The sequence below is a fragment of the Bombus affinis genome, chromosome 12 (assembly GCF_024516045.1).
Source record: "Bombus affinis isolate iyBomAffi1 chromosome 12, iyBomAffi1.2, whole genome shotgun sequence".
In the NCBI taxonomy this organism is placed as follows: Eukaryota; Metazoa; Arthropoda; class Insecta; order Hymenoptera; family Apidae; genus Bombus; species Bombus affinis.
This window is the reverse complement of record NC_066355.1, coordinates 10069783-10095624: the sequence shown is the minus strand read 5'-3', so window position 1 is coordinate 10095624 and position 25842 is coordinate 10069783. Positions and strand designations below refer to the sequence as shown.

The 25842-nt window shown below is 27.5% G+C and overlaps 4 protein-coding genes across 6 annotated transcripts; 2 read left to right on the top strand and 2 right to left on the bottom strand.

Moving 5' to 3' along the window:
- The first annotated feature begins 3400 nt into the window (after positions 1 to 3400).
- LOC126922383 (proteasomal ubiquitin receptor ADRM1-A) lies at positions 3401 to 8848 on the top strand. Of its 2 annotated transcripts, none has more exons than XM_050734936.1 (5): positions 3401 to 3720; positions 3858 to 3974; positions 5488 to 5830; positions 5898 to 6064; positions 8526 to 8848. In XM_050734936.1, exons 1-5 carry the CDS (start codon positions 3520 to 3522, stop codon positions 8751 to 8753), a joined length of 1056 nt encoding a protein of 351 aa, XP_050590893.1. In that variant the 5' UTR covers positions 3401 to 3519; the 3' UTR covers positions 8754 to 8848. The 2 variants fall into 2 exon arrangements, with proteins under 2 accessions (XP_050590893.1, XP_050590892.1); XM_050734935.1 differs by having other exon boundaries at positions 8358 to 8848.
- Positions 8849 to 11313: 2465 nt separating this feature from the next.
- On the top strand, positions 11314 to 22347 carry LOC126922361 (protein argonaute-2). 2 transcript variants are annotated; one of them, XM_050734877.1, is made up of 13 exons: positions 11314 to 11863; positions 14038 to 14154; positions 17089 to 17226; positions 17731 to 18011; positions 18091 to 18397; positions 18474 to 18696; positions 18763 to 18910; positions 19026 to 19289; positions 20128 to 20446; positions 20650 to 21001; positions 21224 to 21557; positions 21642 to 21841; positions 22052 to 22347. In XM_050734877.1, exons 2-13 carry the CDS (start codon positions 14043 to 14045, stop codon positions 22158 to 22160), a joined length of 2787 nt encoding a protein of 928 aa, XP_050590834.1. In that variant the 5' UTR covers positions 11314 to 11863; positions 14038 to 14042; the 3' UTR covers positions 22161 to 22347. The 2 variants fall into 2 exon arrangements, with proteins under 2 accessions (XP_050590834.1, XP_050590835.1); XM_050734878.1 differs by lacking the exons at positions 11314 to 11863; positions 14038 to 14154 and adding an exon at positions 15588 to 15859.
- Positions 12282 to 13073, bottom strand: LOC126922398 (uncharacterized). The gene has a single exon (XM_050734963.1). The coding sequence runs from the start codon at positions 12892 to 12894 to the stop codon at positions 12703 to 12705; it is 192 nt and encodes a 63-aa protein (XP_050590920.1). The 5' UTR covers positions 12895 to 13073; the 3' UTR covers positions 12282 to 12702.
- LOC126922397 (39S ribosomal protein L53, mitochondrial) lies at positions 13218 to 15290 on the bottom strand. Its single transcript, XM_050734962.1, has 3 exons — positions 15097 to 15290; positions 13734 to 13846; positions 13218 to 13514 (listed from the first exon to the last, which is right to left on the bottom strand). Exons 1-3 carry the CDS (start codon positions 15240 to 15242, stop codon positions 13315 to 13317), a joined length of 459 nt encoding a protein of 152 aa, XP_050590919.1. The 5' UTR covers positions 15243 to 15290; the 3' UTR covers positions 13218 to 13314.
- Positions 22348 to 25842: the final 3495 nt, after the last annotated feature.

Below are 25842 nucleotides of genomic sequence, written 5' to 3'. Positions count from 1 at the left end.
CCAACCAAGTACATATATACATACATGCTTTTGTCTGTCTATATATTTTATAGAACAGCGATTATATAAATAATAAAGTTATTCCATATTATAGTAAAGCAGGAGGTAAAATTAAATTAAATATGTAGTAAGTATCGTAAATATTAATAGCAATAATAATTTCAATCGCAATTGCAATTTCTCAAAATAACGAAGTCTGAGGGTGTCAGACTTCTTCACTACAAAATACTTAAGTCAGTCTGATGTTATTTATTTCAATATTCATTTATCCATTACATACGTATGCTTGTATGGATATTTTATCTTTATATTGAATGCATGCACTCTGGTTTTATAAGCAAATATATATGTATAATGAATACAAATTGTCATTTTCACTCGTGCATACATAAATTAGTTATCAATATTAATACCACACTTGTGTCAATGATTAATGCATCATCACTAATATTAAAAAAACGCGATGTGCAAGAAGACCTATCCTGAACTAATAAATAAGACACAGAAAAGAAAATGTTATTACTCACGAGTATAATAAATACCCGCGGTTACTATGCTCGTTAAGAAATCTACGTAATACAACCAGTCACCCGTGCCGATTCGGACCTTTCATCCTACGACATGATTGAGTGACCAGAGGAACAAAAATGCATGCGACTCACGATAAGATGGGAGGAACATGGTCGGTGACTACCGATGCTGTGAAGACCGTCATCAAAGAGGAGCCATGCAGTCCCATCATGGAAAGAACTATAGCAATACATAGAATATTATAATTTGCTGCTAAATATGACATTTGCTCTTAAATTAGAATACAATATACAGAGATACTTACATTCTTGAGTCTGCTTTGTTATAATAAGTTAATCATTGCCAAATCTGCATGGGAAACCAACGAATTGTTTATTAATCATCTGTGTCGTCCATTTCGTATTAGTTCGAATTATCGATTATTAATCGCTGTGGCGTCTGTGATGCGAACCCCTTCTCTTTCAGTCACGTGACCAGCGAATAATCTGTACAAAAGAAAACCAACAATTTCAAATAAATGTATGACAAAAAATCAATAATTTACAATAACATTACAATAACTGAACAAATTATAGTAAGATAAAGCAACAATAAAATCCAAAGTCTGCCTTAAAGGCCAGTAATGTGAATTTTCAATAATTTTAACCATCAGAAATACAGTAAAAGATAAATGTATAATAAACCGATCATTTACAATAATGAAACCAATTATAATGAAATAAAGTAATAATAGAACCCAAATTCTGCCTCAAAAACCAATAATATGATCTATCGATGATTGTAACTTGTCAAGTACACAATCAGCAATGGAAATAAAAGAAAATTTCTTAATTTTACTGAGATTATAATTAATAAATAATTAAATACGAACATACTATTTAAATGAAGCGAATAGAAGTGTAGAAGTGCTGATGAATTCGAAATGAAAATACTAATAACAACAGGGTAACGCTCGACGAGACGAATTTTCGCTCCACGACATTCAAGATACAATGATAGAGCACGATTCTCCGCGAAACTATGACTTTCGAATATTTCACACCAATAGCAAAGCTCCATTTGACGTGACAATATATTACGCCAATAGGAACAACGGTCAGTTTCATTTGAGAATATTCTGCACCAATAGGCACGCTTGATTTGACTTTGACAATATATTGCGCCAATAAGAGCGTTCGAGTTTTGTATACACAAGCGCGCGTAAATTTAGCGTATTCAAACAGTCAAATTGATGAAATTGAGGAATAGAAAACATATTTAAGACAATATTCAGTAGCGAGTACGAATAAGATTATATTCTTAATAAAAAGCTTTTATCTTTCATCATAATTTTATGTTTATCATCAAGCATAAAGGATAAAAATAGAGATTGAGAAAAGTCTATCATAAAACAAAGAATATTATAATTTGTTTTTAAATACATAATGTTGATTATTCAAATTGTTTAAGATAATTAAAGATTGTTGTTTATTAGACTTGTATATTAATAATTGTTAATATGTTAAATGTTAATAGAGGTTGATATCTTGATAACAACAAATATCATGGAAAGCAAACTGTGAAGAATACAATTGCAAAGATACTTACATGCTTGACTTTTGAAGTTCTTGCTAGAAAATATAAAGAAATGCAGTTTATAAGAAATCTGTAACAAAACATGAAATATCACAATTCGTTATTAAACACATAGCATTAATTATGCAAGAAGATAGTAGAAGATAAAACATTACTAAATTTAAAATTCTAATAAATACAAAAATTCTATTTCAACTCTAATATAATAGTTTCATATTCAGAAATCTAGCAGTTTAATAATTTCTGATGTATGTTAAACATTTTTATTTTATAATCCAATATTAAAACTTAAAGATTTTATTTCAATAGAAAAAGATAGAACTTTTGAAATTATCAATCATCTTTACTTTTTACTTAATAATGATTTAGACAAAATATCAAGAATAAGATAAATTAGAATACAATATACAAAAATACTTATTTATAAAAGTACTTATTATTCTTGAGCTCCAGAAGAAGCTATTGAGAGAAATTATTGAAACGAAATCGAAATGACAGTACTACGATGTATTATTACCTATCGTAATTGATATTATAATCAATTACGATATTATAATCAATTACGATAGGTAATAATAATATATTGGTTCTCGATACTTTCTCAATGTAGGTATGACCTTGATTGAATACTAATAATCGTCTATTCGCAACCAAAAACAACAAATCGCTCTAAATTTTATTAGATTATGAATATAAAATGAACCAAATTAAGATTCTCACCATTTTGAAGCAATAACTTGATGTGGTATATTAAATTTTTCACTTTTATAACAAGCTCTTAGAAGCTGCTTCCTCCTTTCAATATAACACCGCGCGAAATGATATAATTTTAAATTTTAATTCCTATTTCTGCCACCAGGACGAAGATTACTCAGATACGTATCATCAGAGAGGAAACTCTCTACCACTCTCTGGTATCATGTATACTGTTAAAGAGAAAATTTCCTCTCTGACATTGTATACGTAGTATTGCACGCTAATGTCACTCGTTAATGGTTGTTAAACTTGCATATCTACTACTTGCATATTTATGTATGTTATTAGACAATGCGTTATTAGACAAGGACACAAGGAGTGCAGCGTTCTCTTTCTATTCCTATATCGTTTGTTCAGTGCGATCACTCACTCCATTTTCATATGCCTATGATCCTGTACCTTTATCCTGTACCATGTTGGTGATATAAAAATATAGATAATCTGACTGTTTATGCTCTGTCGATAAAATCTGAATGTAAACACAATTATCAAGTTCGCCACTACGTGGCGCATATGTTTGAGAATTCTATGTAAGATAGGAAATCTTCTGACACGCCATTTTAAAGTGCAGTGTCATCAGCGCGCCGTGAAAAGTAAATTAACCGCGTGTAGAGTTTTTAATATATTTATCAAAACAAGGTGTTTGAAATATCAACTATGTCAGGAGGAGCCTTATTTGGAAATAATGCTTCACGCGGAACCCCTAAAAATTTGGTGGAATTTAAAGCAGGGAAAATGACTATGAAGGGAAAGATGGTTTATCCAGATATTCGAAAAGGACAGCTTTACGTTTATCAATCTGATGATTCATTAATGCATTTTTGTTGGAAAGATCGTGTGTCAGGATATGTTGAGGATGTAAAGATATTTTTTATTATCTTTAAAATTCATTATAATTCAAAAATATTTATTATTTGTAAAATTGATATACTTCTTTCAAACTTTGTTTAGATTTCTCTATAATCATCTTATCGATATTCTTTATTTATTTATAGGACCTGATTATTTTTCCTGATGATTGTGAATTTAAACATGTTCCCCAATGTAAAACTGGAAGAGTATACCTCTTACGATTTAAATCATCGAACAAAAAATTCTTTGTTTGGCTTCAGGTAAGATGGGTTTTAATGTTAAATATTAAATTTCATACATTTGTTTATATTTTGTACAAATTATATTATAGAAAGTTAGTATTTATGAAGAGAATAAAAAAGGTGTAATTTTTAAAATAACAAAGACAAAATGATTATTTTTTCAATATTTATAAATTACTTGTTAGGTAAATTCTTTAGTTAATAAGGAACTTGTTAAGAAACTTTACATGTTATATATGAAACTTTTATATAAAATATTTTTATTTGTTCATTGATTTACAGTAATACCTTTCTAATAGCATATATGAAAATTAATATTTATTTACGATTAAAAGTAACCTATCTATAATTGTTATATATGTTCTTATAACTAATATATTTTAAACATGTATTATATTATACAGGGTATTTTGTATACTGGATATGATAGAATATCTCACAAAGAATTAAAATTATCAAAAAAAATGTTTCAATGAAAGTTGTATAGCCAATTATCTTTTTGCAGGTTGAGTAGTAGAATAATTCTGTGGTTTTTTAAATGAGACCATATATGTGCTAATGCACTAATCAATCCACCGTGGCATTTTCTATAAAACGATATTAACCTATCTATGTCGAAAAACTATTTGTTTAGTAGATATTTAAAATTTAATTTATCATGTGAAAGACAAGGAAAGATGCAAGACAATATTCTTGTTTATGTTTTTATTTTTCATATGTTACAATGTAAACAAAAGATAACCGTTTCGCGTCTTTCTTTGTCTTTCATATGACAAATTTTAAATATCTGCTAAACTAACATATATAGATTTGATATATTAGATATATAGTTTTTTTGACATATATAGATCAACACCTTTTTATAGGGAACATCAAGGTGGATCGATTAGAATATTAAAAAATATATGATTACATTCAAAAAAATGAAGTTGTACCTAAAATCTCCTCCACTATACGATCCGCAAAAAAATAATTTGCACCATATGATGCCCCTTTCCAACCCAAACAACTTTTGTTAAAACATTTTTTTGATGATTTTAATCTCTCGTAAGATATACTACCATTTCCAATTAAACGAAACACTCTATGTACATATAATAGGTTATGTACAATAACATATGCATGACACATGTAAAATCATCTCATCCAAAATTATTAAATCGATAATTAATTAAATTAAAAATTATATAAAGTGTATTATCTTTTGTTTATTTATTTATTTATCATTATTCTTACCTTAGACTTTCGCTCATTACCACTTGAGGTAGTGTTAGATTTCAAATATAAATAAGAATGTAATAATATTTTTATACAAAATATATATATTTATATATATTATAGATTGTAATAAAATATAACATTAATTACAAAATATTGTAGAATGTGTTATGAAGTAACTAAAATATATAGGTATATCATAAAAAATATATGTATGTACTTTGTGTAGTTTAGGAAAAGATATAGTAATTCCACAAAAGTTGATAAGATATTTTAATAAGTAGGTAATGTTACATGCCTCATTTTTATACAGGATCTTAAAACAGACAAAGATGAAGAATATTGTAGAAAAATTAATGAAGTTCTTAACAATCCACCAACTCCTGGATCACAAAGAAGTGGTAGTACAAATCCAGAAGGAGATCTGCAAAATTTATTAAATAATATGTCACAACAGCAGTTAATGCAATTATTTGGTGGTGTAGGCCAAATTGGTTTAGGTAGTTTATTGGGTACAATGAATAGACCTCAAGGTGTGCAAAGTACTAGAACATCTACAACAACTGCATCGACTCGAGTTACTACAAGTACTGTAAGACCTGCTACGCAAATAATATCTTCAGCATCATCTGCTAATGATTCCCCTAAACCTAATAGTAAGCATATTTATTGTATAGTTTGTTATATAATTTGTATAAGTGATTCACGTAAATCTCTGCTTAGGTGATAATAAATCATCATCACGAACATCAGGTACATCAACACCTGCTTCAACAACAACAACGACGACAACAACAACAACAAATACAAATAACAAAATTCAACTTAGTGATCTACAAAACTTTTTATCAGAGATTCCAACACCTACAGGAACAGAATCCGTTGTTCAGGTAATATCTTTTCTCCATATATAGCTTTATATAACATATTTTTTCTAAATTTTCAGCTTTTCAACAATATTATTATTATAAAACTACCTCATTTTCGAAATATTAATATAAATCTAATGTTTAGGTTTTAACAGCTAACAATTTATACCCAGAAATAATAATAATCTAAATTAAATGATGTATGACAATATACATTGGCACTCAATAATATCTTATGTAGAATATCTTGTATATCTTTTTTATTTATTATAGCTTTTTTATTCAATCAACTCAAAGACAACAATCATTGAAACCACAACTTTAGAATAATCTTATACTTAAGAAATACACATATATTAGAATTAGAACAAAGAACACGATAGGACAGAAGGCAACAACAAGAAAGAATCTTTATATTCTTTCAAAAATAATAAAAATAATAAATGTGCATTTATAAAGGTAGTCAATATTATATTATATTGCTCTGAGACTTACGTAGTTCTATTACTGTCTATATAAGTTTTTATCTTTATTATTTTTTATACTCTTCGTTTTAACGAAAATTGAAATACTCTAATTGGTAACAGTTATAACAAATAGAAGAAAAATAGATATAATAAAGATATAAAATACTAGGGCAACAAAAGGAGATATGAAAATCTTAAATGCTATATGACTATACAAATTTTTTCTACAAAAATAATTGCTGAATAAAATAATATATATTTGTTTCATTTTCTTTTTCTCTCTTTTTTTTCTCTTTTTATTTCGATTATTTAAAATCGAATCAATCACTTGTATGGCTTATTAACGACTCGAGAGCGAAATCATTTTCTGTGTAAATAAGAACATATACATTGCTTCAGTACAAATGTTTAATAAAGCCAAATAGATAAATTATCATAACATACTAGTACAACATACTAGTATTTTTAACAGCTTTTTTTCTAACATGCTATATGTTGTTTTCTGTCATACTACATAATGTTATATAGAAGACATTAGAAATATGTCTTGTATCCATCTTATTTTGCATGTCCTGGAATGAATTTTAATCATATAAAAAAATTTCATTTTTTTTCTTTTAATACAGAAATTTCCCACGTGTAGAATATGGTTTCATAATAATTTTATATTTGATTTTTGTATCATTATTTTACTTTACATTTATACATACAGATTAGATAACTTCCACGCAAACAAGCGCACGTGTCTGCACACACACATTGATGTTATATATCACACAATTTATCAAATATGTATTTCGCATTTTATATTGTATAATTAAATATTTCAATATTGTTCAATTACATTTTGTTCAGTCACAACAATTATTAAACAGTAGTTCACTGTAATATATTATCTGCTTTTTTTATTAATTATATCTTTTCTTTCAGCTGTTATCATTATCAGGAACAGAATGGTATTCTTGATAACATACTTGAAATGATATTTCATTGTTTAATGACTTGAAATTATTTCCTTTCTAACCAGCTCTTCAACATATATTCTGTTATGTGTCATTTTTTGATATTACAAGGTTGATTTAATGTAAATTTTTTCGTGGTATAAATTATTAAATTTCAAGGCCAGGTATTAATGAATGTTTTATACACTTATTTATCAGAACTAACACATGTGTCAAATAATTACAAATATGATAATTTTTAATTTGTACAAACCAGTATTTATTTTTTCAACACTGATAAATCTTTTGTTATTATAAATTATGACTATGAAATTTTCAGTGTACTAATTAAATTATTGATATTGATATTATTTATAAATCTTAAAAGATAGCATTTAATGTATAATATATAATTGTATATTGTGTGTCTTTCTTCTTAAACTAATATGATTCTAATTCAAATGAAGAATAATTTATTAAACTATATGTGGTATACTAATTGCATACACAGTTTTTGTCTACTTAATATGTTTATTTTATTATTTGTATGCTTTGCATTAATTTACTTAATACCATTATAAGATATGCAAAAGAGAAGATACAATAAACAAACGAATAATATATATTAAATATTATGTATTTTTAATTTTAGCTGTGTAACATATTAATTTTTATCATTTCATAGAATCAGTGGTACCACCAATAGTTGAAACGCAGTATAGAGCCAATAAAACTATTACTATAAAATCAAAGGGCAGAAGCATGGTTGTTTCGTTATTTAATATTCTTTTCCACATGAACTTTTCCTGGCTGTCGGAGACTCTCGCTCTGTTGAGTAGTTGGGGAAGTTTCTCTGGGATTATTTGTTGTTTTCGGCCACCTACAGCACAGCTTATTGTCCGGCAGAGGGGAGTAGCAACTGAGCTGACCAATGTCATCCCTGCGGCAATTTCTGCAACGGAAAGCTTGGAGCGTGCAATGAGCCCGCACTTACCACCAGGGGATCACCTGTGTACCACGCTAGTGTCTCCCCAGTTCTCCCAGGCGCTATCAATGTTCTGGTCTGCTTTGCAGTCAGGCCAGGCGGGACCTGTCATCCGTCAATTTGGCTTGGGTCCAGATGCTGTCAATGCTGCAGCCAGTGGAAACATTGAAGAATTCGTCACTGCTCTCGAGTCTGAAGCTAAGAGTGGCCAAGAACAAACGCAGCAAGGACAGGAGGACAAAAATACTAAACAAGCTCCACCAGCATCTAGTCCTGATAAGAAAGGTGATGATGATGAAGGATTGGATTTAGATTAAAAATAGAATTTAACAATATTTTCATTTAGAAGATATACAATGTGTATTACATTATAATCATTTATGTGTAATAAATAATTCCTTAATGAATGATATACTTTGTTATAATATAATGATATTTACATATATCTCTCCTTATTGTAAATATATCAGGTTTTTTAAATTTCAAGTCCAATAAAATTTGTATAATAAAACATTAATGAATAAATCAAAATTAAAAATGATCTTCAAATTAAATTTGTTAATTTTGTAATATATTGTATTTAGTTAATATTATTAATATAATGATATATTATTTATACATATTACTAATACATGTAGTTATACTTTTTATGTATATAATTGTTAGCCTTTACAGATTTTATATAATCTATTAATATTAATTTATATAATCATCCTGTAAATTCAAATTTTAACAAATAATTCTTGTCTTTCCAAATTTAATTGGTTATAATAAAATACTATTTTTATATTTGTAATTAATTAATGATACATTGTTTTTCAATTAAGTGTTTTTGAACGAATTAAAAATATAAAATTTCCAAATTATGTACATATTTGTATATAATTTCATATTCTTCAATATTTAATAGCGGGAATATAATTGACCAATAGAAGAACATTGTTTACGACGCACAAACACGTTATTGGCCAACACGGATAATCGATATAGAGGATTAAACATAGTCATTCTATCATGTTTTGCGTAAAATTGCACAATTTGTGTCAAGAAACAATTGTTATGTAAATTCAGTATTTCTACTCGGTTCTTCGAGTATTTAATATAATTCTCTTTTATTAATATTATATATTAACATGTTTGTCTTTTATAGTATAAACACTGGCAGAACGCATATAACCTACGTTGCCAGACAGTTGTATAGTTAATTCACAGAATTTCTCATTGGTCTGCCGATTATGACATCATCCAGGAACGGCTCAAAACAAGAAATCATATATTTGAAAGTACTTCTCTATATTTTATTTAAAAATAGCTGTAATTTAAGAAATGGTAAAGTACAAATATTTCTAGTTACACAAAAATCGTAATTATATAATTTTTAATGTGTACAATTTTATAATAAAGTTAAGTTAAAATAAAATTCATTTTAACGATATTATAATTAAATTAAATATTTTATTGATAGTCTCTTAATTATCCAAGTTATATAAAATTTAATGGTCTTTTTTTATTATTTTTCTTATAAAGAATTATATGTTGTTTAATAATGTATAACTAGTTGATAGTTAAAAAATTCTGTATTTATCTAATATGTCGTATTAAATCAAAGATAAAAAGGATTTAACATTAAATCCTTGTTGCATAGACTGTTATTATACATAATACTATATACAGTTTAATTATATGTAACAAGTAAATAGACTTAAATGCCATCATATGTACATCATTGTTTGTAAACAAGTCCATGAGACAATGATACCTCATTCTATTTACTTGTTACAATCCTGACCACATGAGCATTCGCAATAACTGGTGAATCGAACAAGTAGTGGGGTCTTTCTCGCGGATGTTGATTACTGTTTCGGTGAATGTTGCCGAAAGTTTCCCGGTAAATTAATGAAAAACATACGGCGTTCGTTATGCATAAAATATAAAAGTGCATTGAAATACTTTATAACAAAGATTACTGTACATCAGTATCGGTGTCATTGTAAAATAAGTGCGAGCATTACGATAAAATACTATTGTTTTATGTCTCTACTAACATAACAGAAATGAAGAGAGTGTAGAGTGTATGCGAGTGCATTCAACATACTCACACAATCGGTATATTCGACATGTTCGTGTACAATGGCAACCTTGACACTTGGTGATCGTTTTTGGCGGCTTCGTTCCGTTCTTACTGAAATCGTGTTTGGTAGGATCGCGTCGTGAGTGAAAGCGGCGGTGGCCATTCTGTAAAATCTTGCAGAGTTTGGCAGTATCGAATCAGTAAAATATTTCGTGCTTCGTATTAACGATATTCCGTTATTGTGTTTATTTTCGTGACTGCAATTTCGTTCGCTTTATAATTCTCGTGTAAACTTTTGTTCTATAAAGAAATACATCATATTACAAACCACGCCAAACATTTTGTGCATACATTGGAAGTTGAGAAAAATAAACAAGGTTAGACAACAGTAAAATTCTAACTAAATAAATTATACTATATTTAAGTGAAATACATGCTTAAAGAAAATTTTATTTGTTTGAAAATTTATATTTATTCATTTTTTCTTATAATATTTTTGTTTGATTGGTTCAACGACCTAATTTTTTTGTTGGACTACCAGCAATGAAAACAAACTATGCTATGTAACTGTATATCAACACGTTGGGTATATGCGATCATGAATTGTATATACGTGTAAACATATGTGAAGGTTGAATGATTCTTATTTTCAAGTGAACTTAAAGAAAACAATGCATTTTAATCTTATGAAAGAAAAGAAAATGTAATCGATTTACTCAATTACGCAGAAATTGTTCAAAACAACGGTAAAGTTTTTTTCTTCAAATTTCAGAATTTCAGAATTTTCCTTCAATGTTAACAAAAGTTTTGAACTATTCCACGTACGAAAATATTTCTATAAAATAGTTACTTATCTATTCCTTAATTGCGTATTAAATACCAAATGTAATTTATGCGTACATTCTTCGTATATTTTTTTTATAAATATGTTCGTATATAGCTGCATGCATACAAAACATTAATGTTTAAAAGCTACTTATTGTAGCGTATAAACCATAGTTATTAAAATTTGCTGTAGATTTCAAACACGATATAGTTTTACGGCACAATTTCTGTATATGTACATGTTTTCTTGTTTTGAAAATGTGCATTTATCGAAAATAATACAAAAAATTAATTTTATATAACATGTATTTTTCACGTAGATAATTAATTATTATCATGCATAATAAATTATTATTATATTATATTTCATCACGGAAGATGTGTCTTCTATAGTGCTATATATAAAACTGTTACACAGTGCATAGACACTACCGTGAAGTTTCTATATAAAAAAATAATGTTTATGTGAATCCGATAATAGTGTTTATCTATTCTGCATATTATAAATTGAATACTACTTCTATAAAACAGGTGAGTTTTTAAATTGCTTATACGTACATTTAATCGCATACATATTTAAACATACGCGTGCGACGTAGTAACGTTTTTATAACTATAAACATTCATGAAAAACTTTAATTTGTAAATAAATTTGTAAAGTTTTATATTAAATAGTTTAAGAATTAAAATCAATCTTAGTATTACAAAATAATACAATATCATGAATTAAAATGATAAATTATCAATAAATATAAAAATAATTTCTTTTTATTTATAATATAATCCCAGTTACAACTAAAACTATATGATCATTAAAATATTAAATTTTTAAATTTAGTAATTCGTCAATTATAAGCAATTACAAAATAAAACCAATAATACAGCGTGTCCATAGTAAATCATAATGATTTATGAAATTGTTTATAACTTATATTAAACATTCCAATGATATTTTGTCCATTTTTTTATTATTAAATATTAGATAACTTTTATTACATTGGAGATACAGATTATTTAATGTTCACTAAAATTACAAAAATACAATTATGAAAGCTTTGTATAAGCATCAATCTGATAGGTTGCATGATCAAAGCACAAAAGATTACATACATAAAAGTAATTAATTAATGCTTTATAATAGAAAATAATATAACTACTAAATAAATGTTTCAAGTAATTAAAAGTACTTTAATATAACATTATATATTCTAATTTATTGTAATATAATGTTATATTGTTTCACATTTACATGTTATATAGAACATGTAGAAAATTCTATTATTATAATATAATGTTAATAAAATTTCTTGAATGTATTTGATGCCTTCTTTATGAATATAAATTACGATATTTGAAACAACACTGTAAATTTATTCTACAGGTTTCAATGTAATAAATCTAGAAAGAATGAATGCAACTAAAAATGTTCCTGCTACAAAGCAGGCAACAAAAATGTACCATGTTTCTTCATCAAATACATCTGTAAAAGCTGGAACCTGATTATAGAGAGTATCAATAAGTTTCATATTATAATTCTTGCTATTTGAAGTATGACTTGCCATTTTAAAAATGAATTATCGTGTAAAACTCAAAAATTCTGACAACTGTAGAATTCAAATACCTTTCTTAAAGTATTTTCAGGAGGAAAAAAGTTAAGCAATTAAATTGTATTGTTAAGAATTCCTTATGTGCTTTTTTGTAGACTTTCACATAAACGATTGTTTTATATTTAAATGCTCAACAAAAATACCAAAGTATAATTTTTAATAAATATATTATGATTAAAACTTTTATGAATTGACAATGTAGGTTTAATTTTCACCGTTATCCCACAAATAAAGTGAAATATGAAAACTGGACTGTTTTAAATAAATGGTAAAATTGATTCTGACATTTATTCTTTAAAGATTTTATTTTTTAATTTATATTTATATTCAATTTTTTCTTTAATGCCTCATAATCAAATTAAATTGCCAATAAATTTATAAGAATAGTCCTCTACGTTTGCTTCCTGGCTTAATTTTAAATGCTCTCTTCTTTTTCTTTTTCTTTTTTAACTGTGCGTCCTCAACTTCAGCTTCAGATTCACGTGGAGCCAAAGGTGTGATATGTTTGTTGTAAAGTTCCAAAATATTTAAAGATGTCAAGTTTGCACCTTTGCATATTATTTTATCACCAGATACTAAAAGATACAGATGCAAGGATATAAAATCAAATTTGTTTTAAACAGATTTTATAAAATTTAATTGTAATTTTAGTTACTGTAATTTAACATTAGTGAATTTACTCCACTTTTAGATAAACTTGTAAATTTTTGAATCCACATCTTTATTTTAAAAACAAAAGCGATATAAACTATTAATCTTATTTTTCTTAAGTAAAAAAATATTGTGATACTCACATAAATTGAATGTAATTATGGGTTCAGATAAATTAGAGACAACGCATGGTTTCACCGTACAACGTGGATTTGTTGCAATAATCTTTGGAGTTGTAATTTGAAATAAAAAATCTCTGCAAATACAATATATGTTTATTATAATATGTAATATTAGATCACTAAATGTATATTCTCTTTTAAGTCTATCTTTATATTTATAATTATGTTCATGCAATAGTTTAATAAGATAGCTTCTATCATTTATCATTTTAGTTTTGATAATTCTTGCATTATTTTTTAATTTACTTGTTTATAATATTTTCAGGAAAAATGGCACAAATGAAACAACAACTACCACTTCAAATGCCAGATTTAAGTAGTCTTCGCATAACTACAGCTGTTTCCATGCTTGGTAAAGCATATGGATGTGGACAGTGTAGTGGTGAGTTCTTATTTTTGTAATTATAGAAGTAAAAACTTTTTAAAATAAAAGTAAGCATATATTTTGCGATAAATTTACATTTCAACAAGACTATTAAAATAAATTTTTATTAAAAATTGTAGTTATCGAGAATCTCATACAGCAAAAAATTAATTATACAAAGTAGAACAATATTTTAAGTAGGTATATTAGAGTTAAATGGGGGGAGCATAAATATGTATATATTATTCGATTATTTAAAAAATGAAATTCTGTCCTCCAATAGTTAATATTCAAATATTCAATAGTCTATCAATAATATAAAAAAGTATAACAATTAATAATAAATAAAATAAGTTTTATCGTCACCTTTAATAGTTCCGTAATATCTTAGCTGGAACACCCTGTATAACGCGTATGAAAATCAACTGTACCTTTTCAAATATGTATAATAAGAAATTACACCACACGTTTGTTAATATTCAATTCCAATATTTTACAGGCTACTTAATTTTCATACTATGCTTTTATTATATTATTGTAGCAACTTAATCATCAACGTTTTCTAAAAATACTGACATCGTCTGCTAGTTACTAGAAACTTCACATTACACATGCGCAGGATATTGACGTCATTAAACTAACCAAACCTCTTATGAAGAGAAATGAAACATAATCGTTATTGAGGCAATATTTCTAATCTCGAAAAAAATATTTTATTATGATAATAATATTCAAAACTTTCGCTGCATCTTTTAAATAAAAAAAGGGAATCAAATACTATGTATTAACAAGCCATACTATAAAAAATATAGTATAGTAGATAAAATATTATAGATAAAAAGAATTCATAACAAACTACAGATTGTATACTGTTTATTGTAAATTCAAGATAAGAATGCTACATACTATGATCAAATTCCAGTGAAAGATATATAAGATACAAAATTTTACTGAACTAACCTTGCCTCCAAACCTTTATCATGAAAGGGATCAAACTTTATGTCGATTGATTTAACTGGTTTTAAAGTTAAATTTCTCAAGTGCTTCGCAATTGCAGAAATTAATCCGGCAGAACGTGTACGAGTTCCATTGAAAGGAATCGACATTTCGGAGATCAAGCACGCAATCGCGTGTATTATCACCAATAGTTACAATTCTAGGGGAAATAGTTTTGAACGCAGTGCGGCCAATATAATCAAAATTTATTTATCATTAGATTATAAGACAATTATAAAGTAAAATAATATGTTAAAATAAGTCAAGATATAGAAAACAAATTTTATACTGTTTTATATTATTCGAGGTATTGTATCTTTTAGCATTTTCGAAACACTGAAATGAAAGTATCAGGATAGGAATGTTACTAACATCCTATCTATTATTGATGTTGCATAAATTTCTTATATACTATATGTATATAGTTTTATAATATCTGTTAACATGTTTCTATTCAGACGTGAAAAATTTAAATAATTTAAAAAAGAATGATGACGCCAAGAACTGTTAACTATCGTTTTATTATCTATGCGCTGATTGGTTGAGATAAGATCAATCGGAATCAAGTTGGTGGCAGCCATTGCAAGAGGCAGTCTTGTTCGCAGTGTGTATTTTGGAGAAGTGTGTTGTGTGGTCAGTGGGTTTTGTGTTGAATTTTTTACTTATTTATTAGTGGTTATCTCGTATTTTTCATCATCAGCATAAAAAATGTATCCCGTAGGGCAGCGTGAGTATTATAACGTTTTATTTTTTTTATAACATTTCAAAATATTCTAAAATAGCCTTTTCTGCATTTCTAAGCAAGAACAGAATTTCATTACTTGACTAAATCTGATCCTTTGTTCCTGTTTGATTATCTCAAAGTGATGAGAATTCTTTTAATTCAAGCACGTGCTAACAAAATTCACCGTAGTGATAAGTTAAAGTTTAAGGAATCGAGGAAAATTTAAAATATGACCTCGAATGAACCTCGTTCAACAGGCACAATGTGTCGTCACTCTGATCCGTCAATGCACGGATAACGTATGAGCGCATATGTATATGCATCTAATACTGATGGTTTTTTTGTTATTTATCGTATTTTTAATGTATTATTTTAAGTATAATAATCCCGATGAAAAATGAAGGCTTTCCAATTTTTTGTATTGGTATAGACATGCTTTTAAACTTAACTATTATTGTGTTATTGATATCTTCGATTTTATTATTTTATAAAACATTCATAAATAATTTCTATGTGCATATTTGTAGTTTCTGTTATGTTATTTTCTCCTTGATTAACATTATATTTTTAGCTTATAGTATAACTTATTTAATTCAACTAATCTATTCAACTAAATAGTGTAACAAGAAAGAAGTCAATAAAATAATATTGAACTAAAATATTCTATATTGATATTCAAAAATAAATAAAATTCATTCTAATTTTTTCTTAGATTATTACTTTTTATTGATATATATATATTTTTTTTAATATATTAATTACAAGTCTCTATATATATTACATTATTATGATGACTTGACTATGCGTTATATAAAATATCACTTGTAATTATCATTTGCTTATGATTATTATGTAAAAAATATAAGTATATATGTAATAAATAACTAAAACAGGAAATTGAGGGAAGATTTTGAAGATGGTGTTAACCAAATTGTTTTATTAATTGTTTGTTAAATCAATTTTTATAATTTAATTATAATTCAGTAATATAGTTATAACAGATATTGCTATAGCAAAATATTTATTGTAGTATATGTATATATCATATTATACTTAACTATTATTTTTTATATTTTAATAACTGTGTAGTGTATTAATCTGTATGTTTTTCAATTATTTTGTTACATGTATTTGTAACTGTTAGGATAAATATATAGAAATAATTATTTATATATTCATTTACATGCATTAGATATGTATGAAAAATATATTAGTTTACTACATTATTTCAGCTCCTCCACCTGGACCCACAACAAGTTCTTCTGTTGGTGCATCTGGAGCAACTGGCAGTAATGTTGTAGCACCAGGTTCTTTAGGACTTGTTTCCACACAACAAACACACACTCCTCCTCAACCTCCTGAACTGCCAAGTAAGTTTTTAAAAACTATTTCATATACAATGAAAAAGTATATTTGGCACTGGCATGATAGTATACATATTTTATAATAATTTTGCTTTTAATTATTCAATAATATATGAATTTAGTTTTCTGTTATTAATTTTCCATACTTTTTGTTATAAAATTAAAATCATTCACTAAATTTTTATGTAAAATTCTTTTTAAATGCAATATTTTTATTAAATACATGATATTATAAAAATTGGTAACGATATATTTCTGGAAAAAAAAAATAAAGCTATATAATTGTGAGAAAATTTATAACATGTGTATATTAAAACCTGTATAGATAATAATCTAAAAAATATTCAAATAAATCCTTCAGCTAAGAAATTTTATATAAAAAATATTTTCATATTTTCAATGGAAATGAAAATAATATATTTAGGTCATATATACTACATGTTATGGATTAACAAGTTAATAACAGTTATGTATTTTGGTGTGTAAATAATTTAAAATATATATTTGCAGTGTTTTCATGTCCTCGAAGACCAAACATAGGACGTGAAGGCAGACAAATTACCTTAAGAGCTAATCACTTCCAAATAACAATGCCACGTGGTTATGTGCACCATTATGATATTAATATCCAACCTGATAAATGTCCTCGTAAAGTTAATAGGGAAATAATAGAAACAATGGTTCATGCATATAGTAAAATATTTGGAACTCTTAAACCCGTATTCGATGGCAGAAATAATTTATATACAAGGGACCCCTTGCCTATCGGTACTGACAAAATAGAATTAGAAGTAAGTACAATGCATAATAAAATATATATACAGACTTCTTTTTTAAGATTTATTTTCTAATAATACATACACATTTTAGGTAACACTGCCTGGTGAAGGTAAAGATAGAGTTTTTAGAGTGGTGATAAAGTGGCTGGCTCAAGTTTCACTGTTTGCTTTAGAAGAAGCTTTAGAAGGACGTACAAGACAAATCCCATATGATGCTATACTTGCTTTAGATGTTGTAATGAGGCATTTACCATCTATGACATATACTCCAGTAGGTAGATCATTCTTTAGTACACCAGATGGATATTACCATCCATTAGGTGGTGGTAGAGAAGTTTGGTTTGGTTTTCATCAATCTGTTAGGCCATCCCAATGGAAAATGATGCTAAACATTGATGGTAAATATATAAATTATAATAAAATATAAAATAAATGTTGTATTCATTTCTTATGTGTATGTTACTTACTTTACAGTTTCTGCAACTGCATTTTATAAAGCACAACCTGTCATAGAATTTATGTGTGAAGTATTAGATATTCGAGACATAGGTGATCAAAAGAGACCCTTAACAGATTCACAACGAGTTAAATTTACCAAAGAAATTAAAGGACTTAAAATTGAAATCACACACTGTGGGACAATGAGGCGAAAATATAGAGTGTGTAATGTTACACGTAAACCTGCTCAAATGCAATCGTAAGTATACATAAAAGCAATTTGTAATGTTATTTTAAACACATATAACATTTATGAAAATTTTAGATTCCCATTACAATTAGAAAATGGACAAACAGTCGAGTGCACAGTTGCAAAATATTTCTTAGACAAATATAAAATGAAATTGCGACACCCATATCTTCCATGCCTTCAAGTTGGACAAGAACATAAACATACATATTTGCCACTTGAGGTTTGTTGATTCTAGTATTTAGATCACTTTTTGATCCTTGAAGTTATGTCATTTTTTCCAAGCAATATAGTGTAATATAATATAATTTTGAAGTATCATTTATATGTATTGTTAGGTCTGTAATATTGTTGCTGGGCAACGTTGTATCAAGAAATTGACTGATATGCAGACCTCTACTATGATAAAAGCTACAGCCCGGTCTGCTCCAGATCGTGAACGAGAAATAAACAACTTAGTTAGAAGAGCTGACTTTAATAATGATTCATATGTTCAAGAATTTGGTCTAACAATATCGAATAATATGATGGAAGTTAGGGGTCGTGTTTTGCCTCCACCCAAGCTACAGTATGGAGGGCGCGTAAGTTCCCTCAGTGGACAGGTGAGAAACTTCCAACTCAATCAGTCAGGTCTAGCCAAATCACACATTTGCAGAAGCTCTTGTATTATTTTTGGTAGAAATATATTTTTTGCAGTGCTGTATACTATAGTGTTATTAATTATAATGTATTTTTCCCATTTGAAGATACATGAATAATATTCTTGTAATCATGATTTAGTTTGAAATTTTTGTTTTAGAATAGCTTAAGTTTTTTTTCTGAGATTTATACATTTTTTTTTATTAAAACAAAAATCTTATTAAATACGACTTTATATGAAAGAATAAGATTTTTTCTAAGATAATAATACATTTGGCCTTAAACTTTTTTATTTCAAATACATTTAAAAAATTAATTAAATGAAAAGTTGCCAAATGAATGCATCGGTACTAGACCTGGTTGATTTTGATATATGGACTGTCACTGTAATGGAAATAAATTATTTTTATAAAATCAACAAAAATAGTCCAGTAATAATTTCAAATATTATTTCATTCTACAAAGGAAAAATTCATTCCTTTATATATAATTTGTATTACATTTACAGTTCATTATCATTATATACTGTCTGATGCTATCAGTTTTGTTCCATGCAGTAGTGAAATGAAGTGGATTGTTATTTATTTTGATTTTTTTGTTGTAATTCTCCAAAGTTTTTATTTGTGTTATTTTATAATTACTGTTTATATGATTTTTGTGGTAAGAAAAGATAAATATAGAAGAGTAATGATTGCATGGATTGTATAGAAATACTGATGCATCTTGTTTATTTATTATGATTCAAAATATTCATCGTGATATTTAATGATATATTTCATCTTGTTTTTTTCCTTTTTAAAGACGAAGCAGCAGGCTATACCTAATGGTGGTGTTTGGGATATGCGAGGCAAGCAATTTTTCACAGGTGTGGAAATTAGAGTTTGGGCAATTGCTTGTTTCGCTCCACAAAGAACTGTACGCGATGATGCAATACGTAATTTTATAGCACAATTACAAAGAATAAGCAATGATGCTGGGATGCCAATTATTGGGCAACCATGTTTTTGTAAATATGCTACTGGGCCAGATCAAGTAGAGCCCATGTTTAGATATCTAAAAGCGACATTTCCATCATTACAACTTGTTTGTGTTATATTACCTGGAAAAACACCTGTATATGGTAAGTATATATAATATTTTGTTAGTAGCTAGTATAATGTGATAAAAAGTTTATATAATTTTATAATGTAGTAAATTAATCATATATAGTACAATAAATAACATTGGAGGTTGTTACAATGTAAAATGTATGTTTTGCATTATGTGAGATTCTACAGTGTTGATAACATATTAGTCTACAAATGTTGCATACTCTGCTTACAGCTGAAGTCAAAAGAGTAGGAGATACATTATTGGGTATGGCAACACAGTGTGTACAGGCAAAAAATGTTAATAAAACGTCACCACAGACGTTGTCGAATTTATGTTTGAAAATTAATGTAAAATTAGGTGGTATTAATAGTATTCTAGTACCCACTATCAGACCAAAAGTGTTTGATGAACCTGTTATATTTTTTGGAGCTGATGTGACTCATCCTCCTGCTGGAGATAATAAAAAGCCTAGCATAGCGGCAGTAGTTGCTAGTATGGATGCTCATCCATCTCGGTATGCAGCTACTGTTAGAGTTCAACAACATAGACAAGAAATTATTCAGGAACTTAGTTCAATGGTGAGGTAAGTAAATTGCTATAATTTTTAAATAATACAAGTTTATTTACTTTTTAAGCTTTTATAAAATGTTCATATAAAAAATATTATATTAAGTAAACAAATATTTTGAGCAAATTGAATTTTTACTTTTTTCCATATACATATAAATACAAAACATATTTTGTAAATACGTTTTGCCATATATTATTTTCAATTAATAACAGCGAAATATTATTTCTTTTTAAGGGAACTCCTTCTTATGTTCTATAAAAGCACTGGTGGATATAAACCACTTAGGATAATTCTTTATCGCGATGGTGTCTCAGAAGGTCAATTTCTTCATGTTTTACAACACGAGTTAACTGCCATTCGAGAAGCTTGTATTAAACTTGAAGCTGAGTATAGACCTGGAATAACATTTGTTGTAGTCCAGAAGAGACATCACACTCGCCTATTTTGTTCGGAAAAAAGAGATCAAAGTGGTAAAAGCGGGAATATACCAGCCGGTACAACAGTTGATGTCTGTATAACGCATCCAACTGAATTTGACTTCTATTTATGTAGCCACCAAGGCATCCAGGTAAACTTTAAGACTGTTGATCAACTCTGTTTCTTTGTTTGTTTCAATTGACCTAGATATTACATTTATTTATATTTATTGTAGGGCACGTCTCGACCATCACATTATCACGTTTTATGGGATGATAATCGTTTTGAAAGTGATGAATTACAATCTCTAACGTATCAATTATGTCACACGTATGTCAGATGTACGAGATCTGTTAGTATACCTGCACCAGCATATTATGCTCATCTCGTAGCATTCCGAGCCAGATATCATTTGGTAGAAAAAGAGCATGATAGGTACATAAAATTTTATATTGATATTATATAAAATTTTCTTTTTAAGCTAAAGCAAAGTATTAATTTGCTGCATTAAAAAATGATAATATAAAATTAAACATGCCAACTGTTATAAGACGTAGTATATAGTTAAAGATTCTGAAAATAATAAATTAATCACATATGTGTTACCATTCGTTACCAACATGAATCTTCATCTTTGAATTTCAGTGGAGAAGGATCTCATCAATCTGGCTGTAGCGAAGACAGAACACCAGGTGCAATGGCAAGAGCTATCACAGTTCATGCAAACACAAAGCGGGTTATGTACTTTGCATAATTCTTCTTTGAATTTTTCTTAGACACATAAGCAAAATAGTAAAAATAATAAAAATGATACCGTAAAATGATCATCATATCTTGCACGTTGATATTTTTAGACTGCTTGAAATGCTAGACAATCTTCTTGAGTGGTCAACTTTTTTGCTTACTTTTGTAATCAAATAAATCTGTCTAATACCTAAAAATATGTCGAACAATTTTATATTAAGCTTTTTTTTTCTTGTTTTTTTTTTTATTTAATATATTGTCGACTAGGTTTTGGGCAGATTTTTTAACACGTTAGGAAGTAGGTATTAAACGAGGTGCTTTTAGTTAATCATGTTTTAGATCGATGCAGTTTGACTGTCGGATAGTTTCGCGATGAAAACTACATGAACGAATAATTTAAGAATTCGTGCTGCCGTGGATATTACGCTTATTTCTTTTTTTTTTTCTTTTTTTTTTCGTAGAGGTTGAATTTCCTCTAGCATTTGTATGATGCAAAAGGATCATATTACAATATAAATTCACGATTGTATAAATCGCTTCTGCAAGACTGTTATCTTGTTGTTTATATATAGTTGTCATTTGTATCAGTCATTTTTTGTAAAAAGGAAAAACAAAAAGATGTGGACTTTCAAATCACACGACGATAAAATATTGGCATGTAAAATCTATTTTGCTTCAGCATATTCGTTATTATGCTTATGAGACTATGTTCTTTACAAATAACATACTTATCATATCTATCATATTTATCATAAGCATTAAAAAATTTGGCCACATCAAGCAATGATTTGTCAATAGGGAGATACAAATAAATAAAATTTGTAAATGTTAATTGTGAAGGTCTCCAAGTCAATGGCCAAAATATGTTAAGAATCTTTAATAAAATCCGAAGTTGTGGCAAGTTGATAAAACATAGTGTTATGTAATATGTTTAGTCTCATAAAGAACATCGTGCCACATTTGCTAAATAATATCTTTTGTATGACTTAAACTTGAATGAAACTATATCTAATGTCATTTTTGGGATTGTTTAGAATATCTTAAAGATTGACCTTTATACAAACACAGATCAAGAATTTCTCATGTGACTAAGAAAAACTTCAAATGAATGATATGTAATTAAGAGTTGTTCTTCATAATAATAAGTAGAATGAAATATGGTTTGATCATTGAATTATAATTATGTAAAAGAATAGTATGTTACGCGTACAAACAATTTATCGTTATCAACCGAAAATCCAGAGATACATATTTTATTCTTCTTTTTTTTTAGTTGCACAGATATTATTCTTTGTATATGGAGCGAGAATTATTGCGTAGCTTGAACTGTGGTAGTACTTTATTCATATCGACGAAGGTAAATGAATACCTTCTATCTGTATGTTTGAAATATGAAACATCTCTTCAAGCAAGGCAAGTACTTTTAAATGAAATGTATATGGCATTAGATCCTGGCTGATGATGATTCTCTATTGACACAGAAAATGACTTGATTAAGAATAGAATAAGGTAATTTAATAAATGCAAGATTATTCAAAATATAATATGAAATTATTAGGATAAGCTTTATTTTATTTATCGTGTAATGCAAGTTTTAAGGTCCTCAAGTTTTTATTTCAAAAAATTCATCATTCATGATTCATATGCAAATGGAACTATGTAAATGGAACAATAATCTTAATCGAAACAATAATTGTGTTAAGAGCCTTGCAAGTAACTACAATGTAGAGGCAATAGATAGGATAATGAAGCGTATAAGTATGTATCGACGTGCCCCACAAATCATTTATTATATACCGTTAGAATCATTAATACACTAGTAAAATTTTTGATAATTTTCGTTGTTTTAAATATAATAACACAGGTAATTCTTTAAAATGATAATTTAATTTTATTTAACACAGAGCAGTATTAATAACATTTAAACATCATATCATTGCACGATGAAGAAAATTATAAAATTGTAAAACTTGTTAAAGATTTTTAACAAATATCCGTGATAGAGTTCTACAAATTTTATTTAATGTAGGAGTCAATTTATAAATAGACAATAAATGCAAAAATTCTACTCTAACGTTTGGTATTTTAATAGAGATCTCAAAACACAACAGGAAAAAGATCATTCCGAAAATATTAATTATTGGAATTGCAATTTGGATAATAGAGTAGATTAGCACCTGAAATTTGTAGAACTTTGTGCATTAATGATTCTAATTTTAGATTTACAAGCGATACAAGGTTAATATTATCTCGGAAAGTATGAAAAGGACCGTAATCTATCAATAATATTTATTCTAATTATAAATTTAAGTCTATATCGTAGGTTATCACTTGTAATCATAACGTTTAATGCCTAGTTTTGACTTTATGACAGATTAGGTAACTTGTTAAATATGATTTGATTATGAGTAAGGGTCTGAATATAATCTTTGAACGTTCACAACGATAGTTCAGTGGTTGAATCAGTTCCAAGCAATTAAAGGCAGCAGATGAACAGAAGCAAACAATATAATCAGTATAGAAAGTAAAAGAGAAGTTGCGAGTTCTGACTAATGGAAAGAAAATAAATTTATTATTCTCAAGGGTGTGAAAATACCAAAATATAGAATGTGAAAAGCTTAAATATTAATGAATTACGAATCGATTTGAATCGTAATAAGGCCATATGGATGTAGATTACATTTAAGTCAATTTAAGTGCTGCAAAATGTCACAGTGTAAATATAATCGGTGCGCGAGTAAATACCAAAATTGGCATCGATGAGGTAAAAGATCAAAAGTAAAGCATTCATCAATTATGTAGTTCAAAGTAAAGTATTCGTCATTTTATTATTCACATTTCGTATCTCGATCTAAGCAATCCTTTTTAACGAGATTCATTTCTTATGGGCTTGCGCCGACATTTGATATTTTCCTGCGCCCGATCAAGAACTAGCCTCCATTTGTAAATATACCTCAGTAATTTATCAATACATCACTATCCCATTTAGTAAATAATGCTCGGTGGGCGACAGGTTGAACGTTAAGAACGATTTCTGTAATTTTTATTTTAACAAGATGAATTCAGATATTAGTTATACATCGTTTATCGATCTTTTAAATCTGATATAAAAAAGAATGTTACATTAAAATAAATAATATGTCGATCAAAATCCAATTTTGATAACGTGCATAAATTTATGCAACGTGTTGTAAACTTGCACTTAGAAGAAATCACGAGGCAATTTAGAAAAGACAGACAGGTTTATTAAATGATATTTACTTAGTATATAATAAAATAACCGAGTCTATTCACAAAACAAGAATTTACTTCCTATCACGAGTCCCAAACATTTTAAGATAAGGCAAATAATTTATATTTGTATACCTACAATATATATATGTGTACATATATAATATATATATATATATATATATATATGCCTATATATGTATATACATCTACGTATACATATATATATATGCATATGCGAAGATTAACTGTACTGCATTTGTTAACAAATGCCACGTGCAAAGAATAGATTTGAATTATACAGCACCAGAAGTAAGATGACGATAAATATCCTTGTATTTCGAAGAGCTTTACAGGTTACATCGTAATCAATTGTATTTGCAAGTGATCGATTTTCCTGATCTGTTAAGATCATCGTAATCGTCAGTGTTTTTAAGTGGCGTTCAACGATAAACTTAATA

Bases quoted from the DNA above. Each gene is read 5' to 3' on its own strand.
- LOC126922383 (XM_050734935.1), top strand. From the start codon at position 3,520: ATGTCAGGAGGAGCCTTATTTGGAAATAATGCTTCACGCGGAACCCCT. The intron at 3,975-5,487 runs GTAAGATGGGTT...ATTTTTATACAG, and splicing joins AATTCTTTGTTTGGCTTCAG to GATCTTAAAACAGACAAAGA. The intron at 6,065-8,357 runs GTAATATCTTTT...ATTGTCCGGCAG, and splicing joins GAACAGAATCCGTTGTTCAG to AGGGGAGTAGCAACTGAGCT.
- LOC126922398 (XM_050734963.1), bottom strand. From the start codon at position 12,894: ATGGCAAGTCATACTTCAAATAGCAAGAATTATAATATGAAACTTATT.
- LOC126922361 (XM_050734877.1), top strand. From the start codon at position 14,043: ATGGCACAAATGAAACAACAACTACCACTTCAAATGCCAGATTTAAGT. The intron at 18,911-19,025 runs GTTTGTTGATTC...ATGTATTGTTAG, and splicing joins ATACATATTTGCCACTTGAG to GTCTGTAATATTGTTGCTGG. The intron at 20,447-20,649 runs GTAAGTATATAT...CTCTGCTTACAG, and splicing joins TGGAAAAACACCTGTATATG to CTGAAGTCAAAAGAGTAGGA.
- LOC126922397 (XM_050734962.1), bottom strand. From the start codon at position 15,242: ATGTCGATTCCTTTCAATGGAACTCGTACACGTTCTGCCGGATTAATT. The intron at 13,847-15,096 runs GTTAGTTCAGTA...TTGTATTTGCAG, and splicing joins GATAAAGGTTTGGAGGCAAG to AGATTTTTTATTTCAAATTA. The intron at 13,515-13,733 runs GTGAGTATCACA...TGTATCTTTTAG, and splicing joins CATAATTACATTCAATTTAT to TATCTGGTGATAAAATAATA.